The sequence below is a fragment of the Manis pentadactyla genome, chromosome 16, assembly GCF_030020395.1.
Source record: "Manis pentadactyla isolate mManPen7 chromosome 16, mManPen7.hap1, whole genome shotgun sequence".
In the NCBI taxonomy this organism is placed as follows: domain Eukaryota; kingdom Metazoa; phylum Chordata; class Mammalia; order Pholidota; family Manidae; genus Manis; species Manis pentadactyla.
Window position 1 is genome coordinate 68,551,710 of NC_080034.1, and position 17,582 is coordinate 68,569,291.

A 17,582-nucleotide genomic window follows, 5' to 3' on the forward strand; every position below is an offset into this window, starting at 1 on the left:
CTCTGGGGACATGCTAATGTCTCCCAAAGAAGACCAGTCAGAAAGTTCAGCTGTTCTATTTTTGGACCATTAATATTGGATGTTGAGTCAGGCTACATCCCAAAACACCTACAACTGAAAAGTAATTCTTCTCAAATGAAAACTGGCATATTAAGTATACCCTCTGGGTTTGGGGAATGTTTCCCATCCCAAAATAATTTTTTAAACACAAAGAGACAGTTGGAAATGGTCACTCTGCTGATAACTATGTTTTGTTCAGTAAATTGTTAATTAAGGGAAAAATGACAAAATAACAACAAAAACCCAGACCTTTATATTTTAATTTACTTGTGCTTGTTCTTTCCCCCATTAAAAAAATATGGAGTTTGTAAAAGAATGAACAGAAATTGTGAGAGTATGACATGCCCTCCAGGTTGCACTGGCTCATTTTCAAGGGAAAAGAATTATAGCAGAGAAAGGATGTTGCCACATGCATATAATAATAGCATTAGCCATTTTGACTTGCAACATAAATTGAACCATTAAAGGATTTAAGTGTTCCTCATTAACTTTTATTAGCCCCAATTTCTAACTTTTTCTTTTCCTCTTAAAATTAAATATGAGCATTCCCTTCAACTTTGCACACCTTCAAAGCAGCATTCAGGCTAAGCAAGGCTGTGGAGGGATCATAGACCAATTTACAGGGGAAAACAACACAAATAACTGAATCCCCTGATGCAGAGTTTCTTTCAATGTCTCTAAACCTTTCATAAAAAATAGTAAGTGTTAGGTTACAGTATTTAAACCTCGTGGAAGAATCAGAGATTTCATAGTACTATTGTTTTAGTATTTATCATTCCTAATCACCAAAAAGAAGTGACCTAATTAAAGAATTTTGGAGAGGTGATTCTTTTTTTTTTTGAGTCCTTGCTAAATGCTAGGCATTAAGCCCTTAAATTTATTATGCAATAAAATTTATCAAATGTAATTCCTACTGGTTGATGAACATGATACCTTACAGAACAGAGGGGGAAAAAAATACCACGGGTGTCTCCCTCCCTCCGTAGCTCGGGCAGCCGGACTGCCGTGTGATATGCACAGAGAAAAGGAGGGGAGGGACAGAGGAGGTGAGGAAGGCAGGCAGGTCCATAAACAAATAAAAACCTATGATTTAAAAAAACCTTTTGTTTTGGTCTAAAAATAATGGTGTTACGTTAAAAAGTATTTCGTGAAATGTACATTTGTTTGAAAATTTTTCAAAATTTGTGGAATGTTATAAAAACATAGAATTTCACCTCTTTCTCTGCGTACTGCCGTGGAACTATACCCAGTGCCTCGTGGCTCTCTGAGTGCACTGCAGGGACGAAGCAGCATGACAAATCACCTTTCAAAACAGGACCTGAGAGAGCCCTTCAATTAGAAAATTTACTTACTGTAATTGTTCATTATTAATTTGATCCTTTATTGACAATGTTATTTGGCCCTTTAAGAAAACCAGTTATTATATATGTGTATGTATAGATATGTATGTGTGTATGCATGTGTACAAAATATATATTTTATTTCTCCATAAAAAAGAAGGAAATCTTGCCATTTGTGACACCATGGATGGACTTTGAGGATATTAAATTTAGTGAAATAAGTCAGACAAAGACAAACTTGTATGTTGTAAGTATGTCTTAATTATATTTTCAGTCACCTCAGTTTACTGGCATGCAATTTGGTAGCATAAAATAGTAAGTGTTAGGTTACAGTATTTAAACCTCGTGGAAGAATCAGAGATTTCATAGTACTATTGTTTTAGTATTTTTCATTCCTAATCACCAAAAAGAAGCGACCTAATTAAAGAATTTTGGAGAGGTGATTCTTTTTTTTTAAGTCCTTCCTAAATGCTAGGCATTAAGCCCTTAAATTTATTATGCAGTAAAATTTATCAAACGTAATTCTATCTAAAAGATATTTTAGAAATGTTTTCTTCCTCAAAGAATAGAGTGGTGTAATTCTTTTTACAAGACTGCATTATAGTTACAGAAAGAAATGCTATGTCAAAATGACAATAATATGCACATTTTTTTTCACCTTGGAAACCTTAGACTTGAAAGAAGCCTATAGTGTACATTTTCCATCACTCCAGTTGAATTCTAAGACCACCAGTGTAACAGCAGCATTCAGAAAACCGCAGGGCTGGCCTTGCTAGAATACACATATAGTGCCGAGGAACAGGAAACGAAGCCAGATGGTTCTGCTGAGGGAAGCACTTTTTTTCTTTATAAAACTAAGAAAGCACTAATAGGTCAAACACAAAAATGCAGATATGGTAAAACGGAAAGCTAACAGGGAGACTTATGTAAATAAGACAAGTATAGTTTTGCATTATGTTCCCATCTATATGAGTAAATGGATGTAGTGGGGGAAAAAGGAAGAAAAAATAACACAGTAGATCTATACTGTAGATCTGAATGGTTTTCTCCATGGGGAGAAGAGCTACTGGCAACTTTAAAAAGGCACTGCTGCAAAAGTTTGGAAGCCAATAGCATATGATTTGTGTTAAAGCACTTATGAATTACTGTAAAAAACATTTAAAAAAATGACCTTTAAAATATGGAGTCTAAAGTAACTAGTCTATATTCTGGCTTCTTGAGCATTCAATTTATGTGGCTGTTCACAATCCCATCAAGTCCAAATGTGGGACAGCACTCACCCAAACTTCTGGGATGAGGCAGGAAGAAGATCCTCATGCCCAGGGCCCCTTCTGTTCCTTGCTCCCAGTGGCCAGTGCAGAACCTTCCTCTTGCACAAACACACTTTGGACGTAGGCGTGTGCCTCCTACAGCACCCATTCTGGTGTCTTCTTCAACCAGAGAGAGAGTCTGAAAAACTGGACACTTGGTCTCATGATCTCCCTTGCTGAGCAGAATGGCCATGGCCATGGGTCTGGTTAACAAAATGCTAGCTCTGGTCACCCAGAGATTTGTGACCTTCTCTTCCCTGACATGGGCCATAGGGGGGCTCCACAGGACAGCTGGGGCTGCTGCCACCCTGGGGTCATGAGAGAAGGAATGGTCAGAGATGTGGCCCTGGAATCTATGAGCTGTATGGTGGCCTCACCTCCTCATTTCTGGTGCTGAGTAACCCCTAACAGGTTCTCTTGTCAACTCAGAGCTGAGAGTAATTCCTAACTGATGCATGAGCCACCTAGATGACCAGTCTCCACAGCCATGGCAGTGCTCATCACAATAGCACTTTGATTTTGGTCATGTAATAGACAGATGTTACAGTGGAAAGACCACAAAAGACTGGAGTTAAGATCAGACTCTGAACTATCTGTTTTATCTCAAGTCAGTGAATAACTTTGAATAATGAACTACTTCACCTGCCAGACAGAGGAGGGGGAACAGGATGACACATAAAGTTGCTTCAGCTTTTAAATTAAATGAATCAAATAAGCTCAACTAGTTTTGAGGTCTATTCATGCTCAGGTACTCTTTCAGTAAACATGCACCAAGCACCCCTTGTCTGGGGTACTGAAGGGCACCAGGGGCTACAAAAGGGGGTCAGCATGGTGGGAAGACATGAGGAGTTTCGTGTCTGCAAGAAGGATGCCCAACCCACTTGGGATCTTGCAGGATTGGAAGGGACATGAGTAAAGGGCCATAGGACTACTAGGTAAATGGTCAGTTCTTCTGGCTAAGTGGCTGGGGGAGGGTTCAGTCCAAAGACCCAGTGGGAGCAAGGCACAGAGCAGGACAAGACAAAGCTGGAAAAGAGATTGAGGGATACTAGCAAGGGCTTTGCATTTCACACTCTAATCACTGACCTTTGTTCTGTGGTGGAGACACTGGTTTTTAAGGAGAAATAGAAAACAGTATGTGTGTTACTGGAAGATGATTCCAGTGGCATTTGGAAGGTAGAGGACACCCAAGTGCATGACACAGAGCAGGCTCTCAGTAGGGCCAATGGATAGACGTGCAGTATGGGAGGCCAGATCTGAGACAAACTAAACTGTTTTATCTCTGCAAGTCTTAGCTTTTGCTGCTGGGGTGAAAAAGGCAACAGCAACTGCTTACTAGACCTTGAAAGTAAGCTGGGAAAGTATCAAGTAGTTCATATATTTCAGTACTCAGGAAGGTCTTAAACTTGGAAATAAAGGCCAAAAATATATTTTAATTAATGGTATTTCAGGTTTAGAAAAGGCATTTTCTTTAAAACAACAACTAAAAATTAGAGCAGTTCAAAAATAAGGGCAATCCTGGGAGATAAGGATTTTTCATTATCTAGATCTCTCAAACACATTACAAAGATGGAAAGTGAGTTGCTCCTGAAGCTCTTAAAATTCTTGCTGATGCAAAAACTGTCATTAAATATTTTTAATACAAACTCATGTGATAATCATGGTCGTCATGTAATTTAGCCCTTTATTATTGTGATGTTTTTGCTATTCCATCCTATGTGGAAAACACAGAGGAGAAAGAGAAGCCCAGGGGCCACCTATTCGCGATGTCGTGCTGCAAGGGGCGGGTGTGCCCTGAGCAGTTGGCCCTGCTCTACGAGGGCCTTCACTGTGCAGAGCCAGACGGCTGACACTCATGACTGCCAGCCCTGCGGAGGACCTCTAAGTAAGAGTTTTCGAAACTGTCATCCCATTGCCTACCCCCCTGAGAGAGAGAGGGAGTGGAGGGCAGGGGGAGGAAGAGAAAACAGGGGCAGGGATAGAGGGAAGGAGTGAAGGAAGGAGAGAGTGAGAGAAAGAAAAAAGAAAGTGAGAAAGAGGGAGAGAATGTCAGCGTACCCCGAGTTAGGAAAGAGCCTGCTGAAATGCTTAACCAAGCCACCCTAATTTCTTTGAGCCCCGCTAGACTTCTAACATCCCAGAGCCCTTTATCATGCGCAATTAAACAAGCAAACCGGTAATTCATTAGGGATAGTTTTAATAGATGACTCATTTGGCTCAGCCAATCAGCGACGCTTTGGTTTCCCCGAAGGCTGCGGCGGAGAGTTAACTACAATGAAGCTTTCTTTCAGCTGCAACTGACAAGAGGCAATGGAATTTACACCTCCTTTGCCATTTCTTCAAACTTCATTTTTTTTTGAAGATAAGGATCAAATGAAATGAGTTCTGTTAAACCTGTATTTCCTGTACAAAGTTGATATCTTCTTCAAATTATATGATTGTACAACTATTAAATTAATACTTACTGCAGAGGAAGTCTCCTGTTTAGAATTTGTGAACTGGCCTTTTAACTCTTGGCTCTCCAAATCTTTTACAGTTGCTTCCTAACTTATTTCTCATACTTGTGCTTTGTCTCACAGGATGAGTAGAGATCCTGGTGGGCCAGTGATGAAAATGCAAGTTTATTTGTATTCCTAGTGAGGGGCCTACACATTTGTTAGATGGTAAACATTTGAAGTCAGTGGGAAAAAATGGCTTTCAAATCTCACAATGATCAAGTATACCAAGAATCAACCCAGAAATACTGTGCTGCATCTCACCAAGTAGTTAGCTGGAACCCACTGTTCTATACAAGGCCAGGACTTAAGGCTGCAACTTTTAAGTCCAGCTTTCTCATTTCTCAGGGAGAGGGAAATGCAAATGATTCCTGCTTTCCTAATCATGGTCTGAGATTTGTTGGGAGAAATAAATCCAAAGATGTAAATGATAAAGCTCTACACAAATACAAGAGGATAACCTTCAGGGGTTTTAAAAATGGGCAGTGAAAGCTCTTTGTATTTTGCTTCCAAACTTGAAATTTAAGATCCAGTGAAAATCAGCAAGTAATTCTGGACCTAAAGGACACTCTAAGAAAAAAAAAAAGACTTATGAAACCACAGAGCCCCAGCCTCTGCTGTTGGCCTGTGCACTGGGGAGGTGGAGGAGGTGTGGTGCCACACTTGGGAGGAGTATCTGTGCTGTGGGCTGTGGTTACAGACCCGCCAGGAGGCAAGGGCCACAGTCACCTTCCTGGAATGCAAGCTGCCTCCCCCTGCCCCACCCAGGCAACCCACACAGCATGGCCGCTGGGTAGAGCTCCGCTCCACTCCATGAGTAAGGAGCTGGAGGATGACCTGGGAACCAGGGTGTGTGCTCTGAACCTGCGGGTAATGTGCAGTGGGAGGAGAAAATGAAATGACACGCTAGAGCGCCCCCAAATGATGCTACAGATGTTGCTCCTTTCTCCTAGTACAGTATGTGTAGATTTTTCTACAGCTACTACCAGGTAACTCTATGTAAGACTCTTAAACTTTTGATTGTATTTAGAAACAAAGTCTAGTATGAGAAACCTGCTCCTAACTTGTGTGTAGGTGTGTGTGTGTTCGGGGGAAGGGGTTATGGACTGGGAGGCCAGACAGGCAGAGGAGAAGGGGAGAAGGAATGGAAGAAAGTTTTCCAAAACAATAGCATCTGTGACTAAAATTTGCTGTATCTAGAAGAATCCTCTATCAAATGAGACTCTTGAAAACTGAGAGGAAATATAGTGACAATCACACAGATAAAGAGGTTTCTGTTATCAGTTACACTGAGGGGCACTTAATTTTGTAAACTAATGCTATTTTTGTGATTTTAAAATTTGTTTTGTAAATCGGTCAGTGTATTGTTCTATTTTTTTCCAGTGGTTCAGATACCCTTCTTTCACAAATAGAAATAAAGTCTAATAATAGCTGAATCCATAGTTATTTGGGAAACTTATCGTATGAGAACAAATGGGCACTATTCAGTTTTCCTTTATGGTCTGTATACAACAAGAGAGAAAATTGCTTGAAAACATTTTCCTACAAATCATGTAAATCTATCACAACTAAAATCTAAATGTGGTATGATTATGTTTGGTGGGAAATGTCTTATGCTAAGTATTGAAAACTTTTAATAAAGGAATAAAACACATTTCATCAATACCATATGATTTTACTTATATGTGGAAACTAAAAAATAAAACAAAGAGACTCATAAATACAGAGAACAATCTGGTGGCTGCCAGAGGTCGGTGGGGGGATGGGTGAAAAAGGTAACGGGGATAAAGAGGGACAAACTTCCAGTTGTAAAATAAATTAGTCATGGAAGTGCAGCATATGTAATATAGTCAGCACTATGGTGATAACTTGGTATTTTATGGGAACTATACTTATTGTGGGGAGCATTTCGTCATGTATATAAATGTTGAATCACTATGTTGTACTCCTGAAACCAATATAATATTGTATGCAACTATACATAAATAAAAAATGCATTTCATATATACATATTAATTTTTATAAATCTTATTCCATTCAATTCAAGTTTTTATTGCATATGTTCTGTGCCAGGCATGTTGGGAGGTACAAGTATGATCAAGAATTTCTGTCTTCAAGGTGTCTCCTTGAGAGAGACTGACACAAGATAACTAACCACGTGATATCGTATGTTTGCAGATAAGTGGTTTTTTCTAAGAGATCTCAATCTACTTAGATTCTGCAGGAAGTAATGAACGGTAATGACTTAACCCCAACAATTCTCTTCATAATATAAGAAAATAATAGCAAAAGTGATCTTAAATATTTTATATAACTCTGAGAGGAAGCTATGCTGAGGAGTACTTTCATCTCTCTTTTTAGGAACTTCACAAATAATTTCCATGTGAGGTTTAAATCAACAATGAAAAGACAATTTCTCAGTTTTGCCTTTAGATAATTCTGCTTCTGTAAAACTGCATTTGTGAACTAATTAGGTTTAGTGGAAGCCCAAGCCTGTCTATTTCTTTTCTAAAATGAAAATATTCACTTAACGGTATTCCAAATTCATCCATTTGGGGGATATTTAGCTTGCATGCAGACACATTCCACAGTTTCTGGAACAACTCTAAAAGGTAATGTGGGAAAACTCTTTGGAAATTTGGCCCCAAGAGGAAGGTAGCTTTGAATATGCTTTAACTACAGTGAGGCATAGAGTTAAAGAACATGTAACAAAGTCAATGACCTATTTTAAAGCTATTCAACTAATAAGTCAGAGTCAAGCATTTCATTCCTGCACAGTATCTACGCCAAAGCATTGCCTTTACCAGAAGGCACCTGCCCCTTGGGCTCACAGTCGCTGCCTGGCCAGCAGACAGTCAACGGCCAGATCAAGGAATCCACCACAGAGATCTCCCCTGAGTTTAGATCTAGTTGCTCTACAAAGTCGTCAGCTATCCCAGCTTTACTCACGTCAATAGGCAGAAAAAGAAATAAAAGATCTTACAAAGGCAATGACCCAACATGCACAAAGGGGAACAAGCATTTTTACCTGAAAAGAAAGGACAGGAGAAGCTTTGAGACTTCACTGCTATGATTCCATGGCTGAGACTAAGCAGAAGAGACCTTTTCTGGTAGGGACTGGGCAGGAGCAGGAAATAAAATGTGTGTCTCTGCTTTAGAGAACATTGTATTGGAAAGGTTTTTGCTTCGTGGCTTTGGGTGCAAAGGCAAAATTAACTGGTTTGTATTAAAGGGTCTCCTGAGGCCTCGCCTGGGACCCTGGAGCTGAGGCTCCTGAAACAGCAACAGAGGGCACCCAAGGATTCTGAGGAGGCTGCAGAAAAGGAGCTCAGGGCTAGGGCTCTGTCAGGACAAAATGTGTCATCCTGGTAAATAACTTTTTGCTAATGAAGCACCTATACATAGGTAGTAAACAGTACTTTAGGATGAAAGAGGAATGAGGATTTGACTTTTGGTGTGTGTGAGAGAGAAAGATTGATTTCTGGGTGTTAGTGAGCATGGAATGCATGACGTAAAATACTACCTTGCTGCAAATACTTTTTGCCCTTTCCAGAGTGCCTCAGTGGATAAACGGAGCATTTAATATTAAAGGTGCATCCCTTCTACAGGCGTAATCATCACTAAATTCAGGTGATGTCATATTTTATAAGAGGCAGTTACATCTGTATCTCATGAACAATCTTGCTATTAAAATTAAACAGCCTGCTTTTATTAGTGGGCAGAAGGAGATGCCAAGTGGGAGACACCACTGAAGAAGAAGGCAGAGGAGAAGGTGAGGAGGGCAGCCAGCGAGGAAGGTAACAGCAGCAGGACAGGCAGGCCCCCGGGGAGGACGAGGCTTAGGGGTCTCATGGTACATGTGAAGTGCGAGTGACTGAGTACCATAACCAAAGAGTAAACAGAAGCTTTTCACACGGTTTGCCTAGGACTTTCATTCTCAGGAATAGAACCATGACCTTTTTTAGGTACAAGCAGTTCCTTTGTGATCCACAGTGATGTGATGACTCGTAGCCTCCGGGGAGTGACTGAAGGGTGGAGCAGGAGCTTCTGCCTTAATGCGGTGAACCGCCACCCAGGAGAACGGAAGTGGCATTTTCAGAGTTTCCTAACCCACTTGCAGAGGCACTCTGTCCACTGAATATGCAAGTCCAGTCGATACTCATTTTCATTCTCTCTCAACACACATTTGTCAAGAACTACTTTTCTAACGTAATGTTAGATGCTCAATTTTATATTTTAAAAATACAGTGGAAAATAGGATCTAAAAATTCACCCCTCCATGTTGCTACATTACCTGTGGCTGAAAACCTGATGAATAATCTATCCTGGATGACGTAGTCTTCATTCATTAAAACCATTTAAACAGTGCCTACAGTTTCTGAGATTTGGGGGCATGGCCTCCCTGTGATGTCATCTGCAACCAATCAAGACTAGGTCAGAGGAAAGAAGGCAACGATGACTGTATTTCTGTTCATTGAAGCCTTCCTAATGAGCAGATACTGGTACCATGGACACTGCAGAGAACTCGAACACAGCAAGAAACCATGCTACTCTCTTGAAAAGAAAAAAGAAAAAACAGTTTGTTGATGATGGTGTTGCCACAAGCAAGCTTTCCCTTCAGCAAAATCTCAAGAAAGCTTAAATGGCATCCTTTCCTTCCAGATTTGTGTGAATTAACACAGGATGCAGAATGTTAGTCACAGACTGATAGATGAGGAAGCAAGGATTGAGAACCAGTGGTCAGTTCCTCTCAGCTCTTTAAATAGTCTACTTGCCCTCTGCCAGAGGCTCCCCATCTCTGTTATAAGCTGAGAACTATAAACTGTAACTGTAATGAAGGTTAACTCATTTAGAAGGACGAAGAAAGATGGATACCTAACTATCCATTTCCCACTCTTTGCATCTTTGCCTAATATGATCAATAGAATGAATTCAGCAAGATCTGACAGCTGTCTCTGCTAGACTCTTCGAAATATTTCTCTTCCCCTTGTGTAAGTGGCAGGAAGAAAGAAGGGAGAGAAGCTTAATTTTCTTTTTGTGGGAAATGCAAAGTTACCCTGATCCCAGTGCTAATGTCCCTGTGCCCCTCACTTCAATGTAAATTAGTTGTTCTGAGCATGGCTTAGGCACCAAGTCTGGGCTACAGTTCTGGCTTCATTCACTCTCCTGGCCACAGCTTTGGGTGAATATGTCCTCTGACCTCTCTGACTCTCAGTCCTTCCATCCATAAATGAGGACACACTCTCTAACTTCAGGATTGTTGTATGTACTACATAAGATAATGTATATAAAGTCCTCAGTAAAGTTTCTGGCACATAATAAGTGCTCAACATTTGGCAATTATTAATATTACTTAAAAGTAGCTTTTTGTTATTAGTCTGAGCTCCCTACCAAAAGAAACAAAAAAAGAAGAAGAGGAGGAAGAGGAGGAAAGGAGGAAAGGAAGAAGGAAGACATGTGTAGGGGGGAATAGGATACTAAAATTCTCCCCTAAAAATATGGATGTCCCTGGATTGCCTCTGGACCACGAGAACTCTTCAGGAGCACCTGCATTGTTAGCTGCTGGCAGTAAAACCTCATTATATTTTCTAAGTGGCTTTTTGCTGAGTTCTAGAAAGAGCTCAGACTTAGGTCATTTGAGTAACTATACATCCCCAGAGTAAGGGGACTGTCTGTGAAAAAGCTTACAGATACTCCCAACCCAGCCCTTATCAATTAGCTTGTCTCTCAATATTTTCTGGCTGTAGCTGGCTTCCAGATAGTTTTATCAAGATGGGATCACAGCATGGGACCTTGTTAATCAAACTGCTATCATTATTTAGACATATGGTACCCTTTCCCAACTCTGCACTGCTACATGTAAATACTTATTTTTCATTAAAAGGGTCGCAAGGTTAAATAAGTTTGGGAAACACCTTATTAATCTTAGCAGGCTGCAATGCATATTCACTTATTGTAAGTTTTGAGAGATCTGCTTACCATTGTGAATTACAGCATTTTGCAGGCTAATATGGCTTTGGACAAAGCTTAAAAGACTATCATTTGTAGCAACTATAACTATAAGAATTCTAAGTGCTTGGTAGAAGACATGAAAGAACACCACCCTGAGAAGCTAGAGGTTCTCTCCTTTGCAGTGTTCAGGCACTACTGGTACAAGTTTACTACTTGAATTTGCTTGAATGTAGTACAGCCCCCAGTGTGTTTTCATGAATATGAGGAGTGGCTTCAATGTACATGGAGTGGGGAGACATGAAAACAGGGAATGGTGGTGTCACATGATTATTTAAGAATATGAAAATATTTCATTTTAACTGCCAGTTATATCCCATAAGAAATGTAAATTTTAATAACCTGAGTTTTTATAAATTGAGTATTTAATAGCTCTGAGCCATTAGCACTACAGCAATTTTTAAATAGTAATATTTTTTCTCAGAACACAATAATCATTGTAGATGTTGATTATAGAATCTGGGTGGTGGGTATATGGCTGTTTGTGGTAAAATTCCTTCAACAATTCTGCATGTTTAAAAATGTTTATAATAAAATATTAGAAGAGATATAACTGCATATAACTTGTTTATTCTGAAGTATAGTTAATATAATTTACTTTTTATGTTCTGAAGTTGGAAATTCCTTTCTCCCATTCAAATAATTTTTAAATCATTTTGATCTAGGAAGCAAGACTATAAATGGATGTTAATGAACCTGAATCAGCAACAGGAAATGGCTCTGTATAAATTGTTGCAAAGGTGTTTACAAGACAGAGGTAGATTCTAATCATGTATATACAGCACATTAATGCTAATTTTTTTACAGGGTTGTTATTATGTCCTTTTCACAGATGGGTAAATTGAGATATCAAACCTTGTCTAAGGCTGAGTAGCAAATCACTGACACACCCACACCTATTCGTCAGATGCTCTCTATTCTTCTTCGGGGAAATTCACCCATAAGAAAAAGTATAAATTCCTTAATCTAAAGATTTACCAATACAATATATCTGTGTATAAATAAGAAAGATTATGTAACAAACATGCATAAATGAGATGCTATTACGGCTTGTTCAAACTGTACTTCCCAAGGCTTCTTTATTCTAAAGCTAGTGCCAGGATGCAGATGTGTTTTACACAAACAATGCTCCTCTTTTCTTTTATTCTTATGCTTGTTAATTTTGATTTTGGCAGCATCTACTTTCAGCCATAAGTCTTTGAAGTAACCTTGTTTTAATACACTTAGAAGTGCAAGTGATGGTAGTAGCTCTTAAAATGGAGATAGCAAATGATGAATTCTGAATAATGGCACATTTTAAAAAAATCAAGTAATTTACACTGTTTGACATGTGTTATGTGAGAACAGCAGGGGAATCCTTAAGATGCAAAACCCATTTGTAAAATTGTGGAAACAAATCAGACCTTGAATGCCAACAAATGTTTGTCTCTGTAAAATCTGAAAATTTTGTATTATTACCACAAGGCCAGAACATCTTACTCTTGTGTGACTATTTTGGCTTCTGCATGCTGTACAGACACCATCTTGTCAAGGAGTCTTCAAAACGACATCATTTCGGAAGACCATTTTGAAACCCTTGAGCCAAAATGTTTTAAAAATACTTTCATTTTAAATGAATACAAACATGGACCCTTTGTTTCAAGGTTTGCACTACACACAGGAGCACTGCTGGCTTTGGCCCTGGGTGTGGGCTAATAGCAGCATCCTTCCAGATACATTGAGCTCACAAAAGATTTTCTCATTACTTACATATTTATTTAACCATCTCATGCATTTCTGTTGGATTTCTTTTGCCTATTTTTAAAATATAAATGATTTTTCTCTTGATTGAAAAAGTTTATACATATTCACTTCAAAGGTGTGAAAAATAAAGAAGAAAAAAACATAATCAGTAATAGGCATTATTAACATTTTGAGATAGTTGTTTCTCTCACTATCAGAATCTAAGTTCTAATTCAAATTTCTTTTTCACCCTGGTGCGAAAATACTCTATTTTATAGTAGAATGAAATTTGAACTATTTGGTCCCAAATTTGGAGAACAAGAGTTTGCATAAAGAGGGATACTTATATAGCCTTCTGTGTAGCTCTAAGTATATGCAGATAGCTGAAGGCTATACACCAAAACCATAGATTTGAAAAAATAATGTATTTATTTTTACAAAACTTGCCTCATAGTTTTAAGTAGGTATGGCCATGTAGGTTAGACAAAAGCAAATTTCAGCATTCCTGCTAACATCTTTCTTCCACTTTCTTGTAATTTCTGAAGTGTGGCTTCTTGTATTTCTAAATGCGATGTCTTAAAATATACCTAAGGACTATTGTTATAAAATGCTTCATTGAAATTACAGCTTAAAAGAACATATTTAAATGACCTATATATTGCTGTACAAACTTTAAAATCAGAATTATTTTTTTTGTCCATAATACAAATCAGTATTAGGTGTTCAAGTCCACATTTTTAATTGTTAGACACAAAAATAACAACACTGCCAAAGCTAACCTCTGTGTTAGCAAGTGAACTACTTGTTTGCTTTCTTTTGTAAATGTTCAAGTTTCTTTTTGTATCACATCAATGAACAAGGAAGCCAGATCCGGTTTCCCAGAGAGGAATCATTAAGGACAGAAATAGTCTCCTGAGCACAGGAAATCTGTAAGCACCTAAACAAGGACAAGCTGACTCCAGGGAAAAAGACGACGTCACTAACATGCTCAGTCATGTCTGGCCAGAGAACCACTGTGGATATTTAAAAGCATACTAATCAGGGTCAGATTAAAACGTAACCATTTGTTCAAAGAAAAATCACATGTAACGCAAACTAAAACTTAATGTGCATATGAATCCCAAGAATGAAAACTTTTATTTTTCTTTAACGATATCCATTATTTTGCAGTAGCACCATTGTTAACATCTCTCCCTCTCTCCCTTTATTTAATGGACAAAGTCCATTGGTATGCAAAGTCACACGTGAAGGAGCATGTAGGGTAATAACTAGACTCTTGAACAGCAGAAATCAAAAGATGCATAAGGATATCACTCTTTGAGCAATTTAGTAGGATAATGTAAATCGGAAGGTCTTACATTCATACAAAGTGAACTTAGTATTTCTTGAAGATCTGAGAACTAGGGCTTTTACAGCAAAGAGTCTTTCACAGTTAGTCATGTGTATACTGGGCAAGGAAGAGCGAGAAGGTGCAAAATAGTGGGGAGGAAAAAGCAGCTTTGGAAACTAAAGACCACCGTTCAACCATTTTTTCACCCATCATCCAAACCACTGATGAACACCTTCATCTTCAGTAATTAAAAGGACTGTGAAAGGTTTCCTCCTCCAAATCACATTCAGTGCAATCTACAGGCACGCTGAGCCACCCAATCTTAAACTGAAAGTAGTATGGGCTTAAACGTATCTGCATTAGCAGGAATTTTTATGTTACCACTACTACGTCATTCTTTTCCACTGAAGGCATAGTATTTAAAAAATCAACCAATACAGGTGTTTTTAAGACCATTATGAGTCAGTTCCTACCTCTACATAGTCCTTGGCATGGCCCCAATCTCGTTTGGCATCCAGATTTCCCAAACTGAAACATTCCAGTTGTCCGAGGTAAATCTTAGCTACCGACCGGCTAATTTTTCGAGTAACAAAATTAGCTCCTAAAGAGAGATAAAAAGATGTATTATCAGTAGAGTACATTTGACATTTAACAGTTTGGTGAACCAAACCCAATCTCAGCCTCTGGGCATTTCTTTCATTCTTTTTTCCCCCCTTTAAAATAAGAAGAAAAGAAAAGAAAGAAAAGACCATAAGATTATTCCTTGTCATTTAGACAAGTTAAGAAGCTCTAATTCTAAGTGTCACATCAACTTTACTTTCATAACAAACATTTTTCTTTGGGGGACATCTTAACATTCCTAATTTGCTGCTGCAATATGTGACCCAGGCATTAGGCCAAAGAAAAGCTATTGGAATGCCAGTTTTTAAACAGAAAATTCAAAAAGGTTGTATAAAAGGAAATGCCAGAATGGAAGACAGACATCTACAACCACCCTGATTTTTTTTAAGAACATAAACATCGTACATTCTTTTTAATAAGGCTACTTTTGGGCTCATGAGGAAAGGGAAAGGAGAGTGACCGAAATCACAGGGTACAACTGGTTAGGGTAACAAACAAGAAATGCATTTGGTTTGCCAATAAGTGGTGATTACTCTTCTTTTGAAACCTGTAAAAGCCATCCAAACCATGACACAGTTCCAATTCAAAAGTTTCTCTGTACCATACTTACTGCAATGCCACCTTCCAATTTTATTTAAGTGTTATCTACAGGAATAAACTCCTGAATTCCACATAAATATTTTGAAATTATCAGATAAAAGGTGCCATAAATTAAAGAAAGAAGTGGAATTATTTTAATGTTCTCTTGTCTTTAATGAAAGCCTCTATCTACTTTTAAAAGATCACAAGGAAGGATAAAATTAAAAGCCCCTTTGAAATAATTTTATCCATGCCTCTGTATCTAGGTAAGGTTATCACAAAACACCAGGTAATGCCGAATTCTCAATGTAATAACACACATATGAGGTAGTCAATAAGGCTTCATCCAGTTTAGACAGATTACTATTATAATTTATCACATTTCAATAACTTTAGCTTTGTTCTTTTACAGATGAAACAGGGAGGTGAATGTTGTGATGAAAGATCTGGCTTCTAGGGAAACTGGCACAGGATTATGGAGAATTTTTCTAAATAGTTTCTTTAAATTAAATTTTGGGAAGATTATGGCCCAGTGCAAGTTCAAGCATATGCTAGAGTCACTTACTACACAAATTCAGTATACACATTTATGCCAGGCCGTCATTAAAAATGACAATGGGACTTCCATGGAAATCCAAATTTCATTTCATGACTATAGTAAGAAATCCAAAGTTCAGCTTCCTATGGCGGTTTATAAAACACACAGAGTTCCTTCAAAGAAGAGTCTTTCAAATGAAGAAATTTTATTAGATGCAATCCTTCTCAGTTTATTACCAATTAGCAATCTTTTATTTTCTATTGACTTATAACAAATAACTTTACATTTATAATCAAGTGTTAAATTAAAAAATAAGTAGTAAAAATTAAATATTTATTATTAATGTTTATCCTTCTATTTTAATGCCAGGACTATACTATCATCTACAGTATACATCCTAAAGTATAAGCTAGTGATGCCAACCACTGAAGGAAGTTTCCAACACAACATAGTTCAGATTATTCTGCATACCAGTAAATGAATGCTTGAGAGTCCAGTGGAAGCACATGACTTTGTCCAAACAGCCTGCTTAGGCCCAAGTCTCACTGTTTATTCTTATACCCAGTATTAACGGAGCCGTGCCAAGCAGCACACATTGAGCCGGGGATGCAGGACTGGAACAGCAGCCCTTACTCTCAAGTAGTAGAGTGAGGGTAAGACAGACAAATAAATCAGTGCTGCCAGAAGTGAGGTGACAGGTTTGCAAGGATGGAAACAGTCAGGGCCAGTAACTCTGAGGCTGCATGTAGTCAGAAAACACCCACCAGAAAAAGAAACCTGAACTGAGTCTCCTAGTGAGGTCACAAAGGAATTCCTTAAGTTGTGAGACAGAGACAGTGCTCCAGACAGAAGGAAAAGCACATGAGAAGACAGGGAAGATGCCTTTCAGCAAGCGTTTCTCTTTAAACTCTTACTACAACCCTGCAATGACCACAACCATAACCCTCAGATGATGGCTATCGCTTTGGCAGTGTGCTAAGCAATCTGCAGAAACTCATTTAATTTTCAGAGCAACTCATGAGTTAAGAACTATCATTCCCATTTTGTAAATGAGGAAGCCAAAATACAAAGAAGCTATACAACTGGCTGTTCTAAAACAGGATCCAAATCAGTGTCTCTGTAACTATAAAGCCCTGGCTTTTATGTTCCCAGGACAAAATGACATGCTAGGAGGTGTGGAAGCCTTTCTTATCTCCATCTAAAAGATACCTTGGGTAACTAGTCAAATTTATTTGAAATTTCTAGAGCCTAAAATTTAACTTTTCATGTTATTTATAATCATTTCCTTGAGAAATAACTCACATACCGTATGATTCAAGGTGTACAATCCAACTTTAGTGTATTCACAGAGATGGCAGCCACCGCCACAATCTATCCTAGAACACCCATCACACCAAAAAGAAATCGTGTACCCTTTAAAGTCATTACTCATTTTTCCCCAAGTGCCTAGCCCTGAAAACCACTAATCCACTTTTTGTCACTATAGATTTGCCTAGTCTGAACACTTCTTATAAACAGAATTATATAATATGTATGGTCTTCTGTGACTGATTTCTCAGCGTAACATTTTCAAGGTCT

General features: G+C 38.4%; 1 protein-coding gene across 2 annotated transcripts in view; it reads right to left on the reverse strand.

Moving 5' to 3' along the window:
- Positions 1-17,582, reverse strand: part of GMDS (GDP-mannose 4,6-dehydratase) — a 775,818-nt gene that overhangs the window by 291,949 nt on the left and 466,287 nt on the right. For both annotated transcript variants that reach the window (XM_036888688.2, XM_057493757.1), the window contains exon 7: positions 14,740-14,867. In XM_036888688.2, coding sequence (XP_036744583.1) covers positions 14,740-14,867 — 128 coding nt within the window. The remainder of the gene's footprint in view (positions 1-14,739; positions 14,868-17,582) is intronic.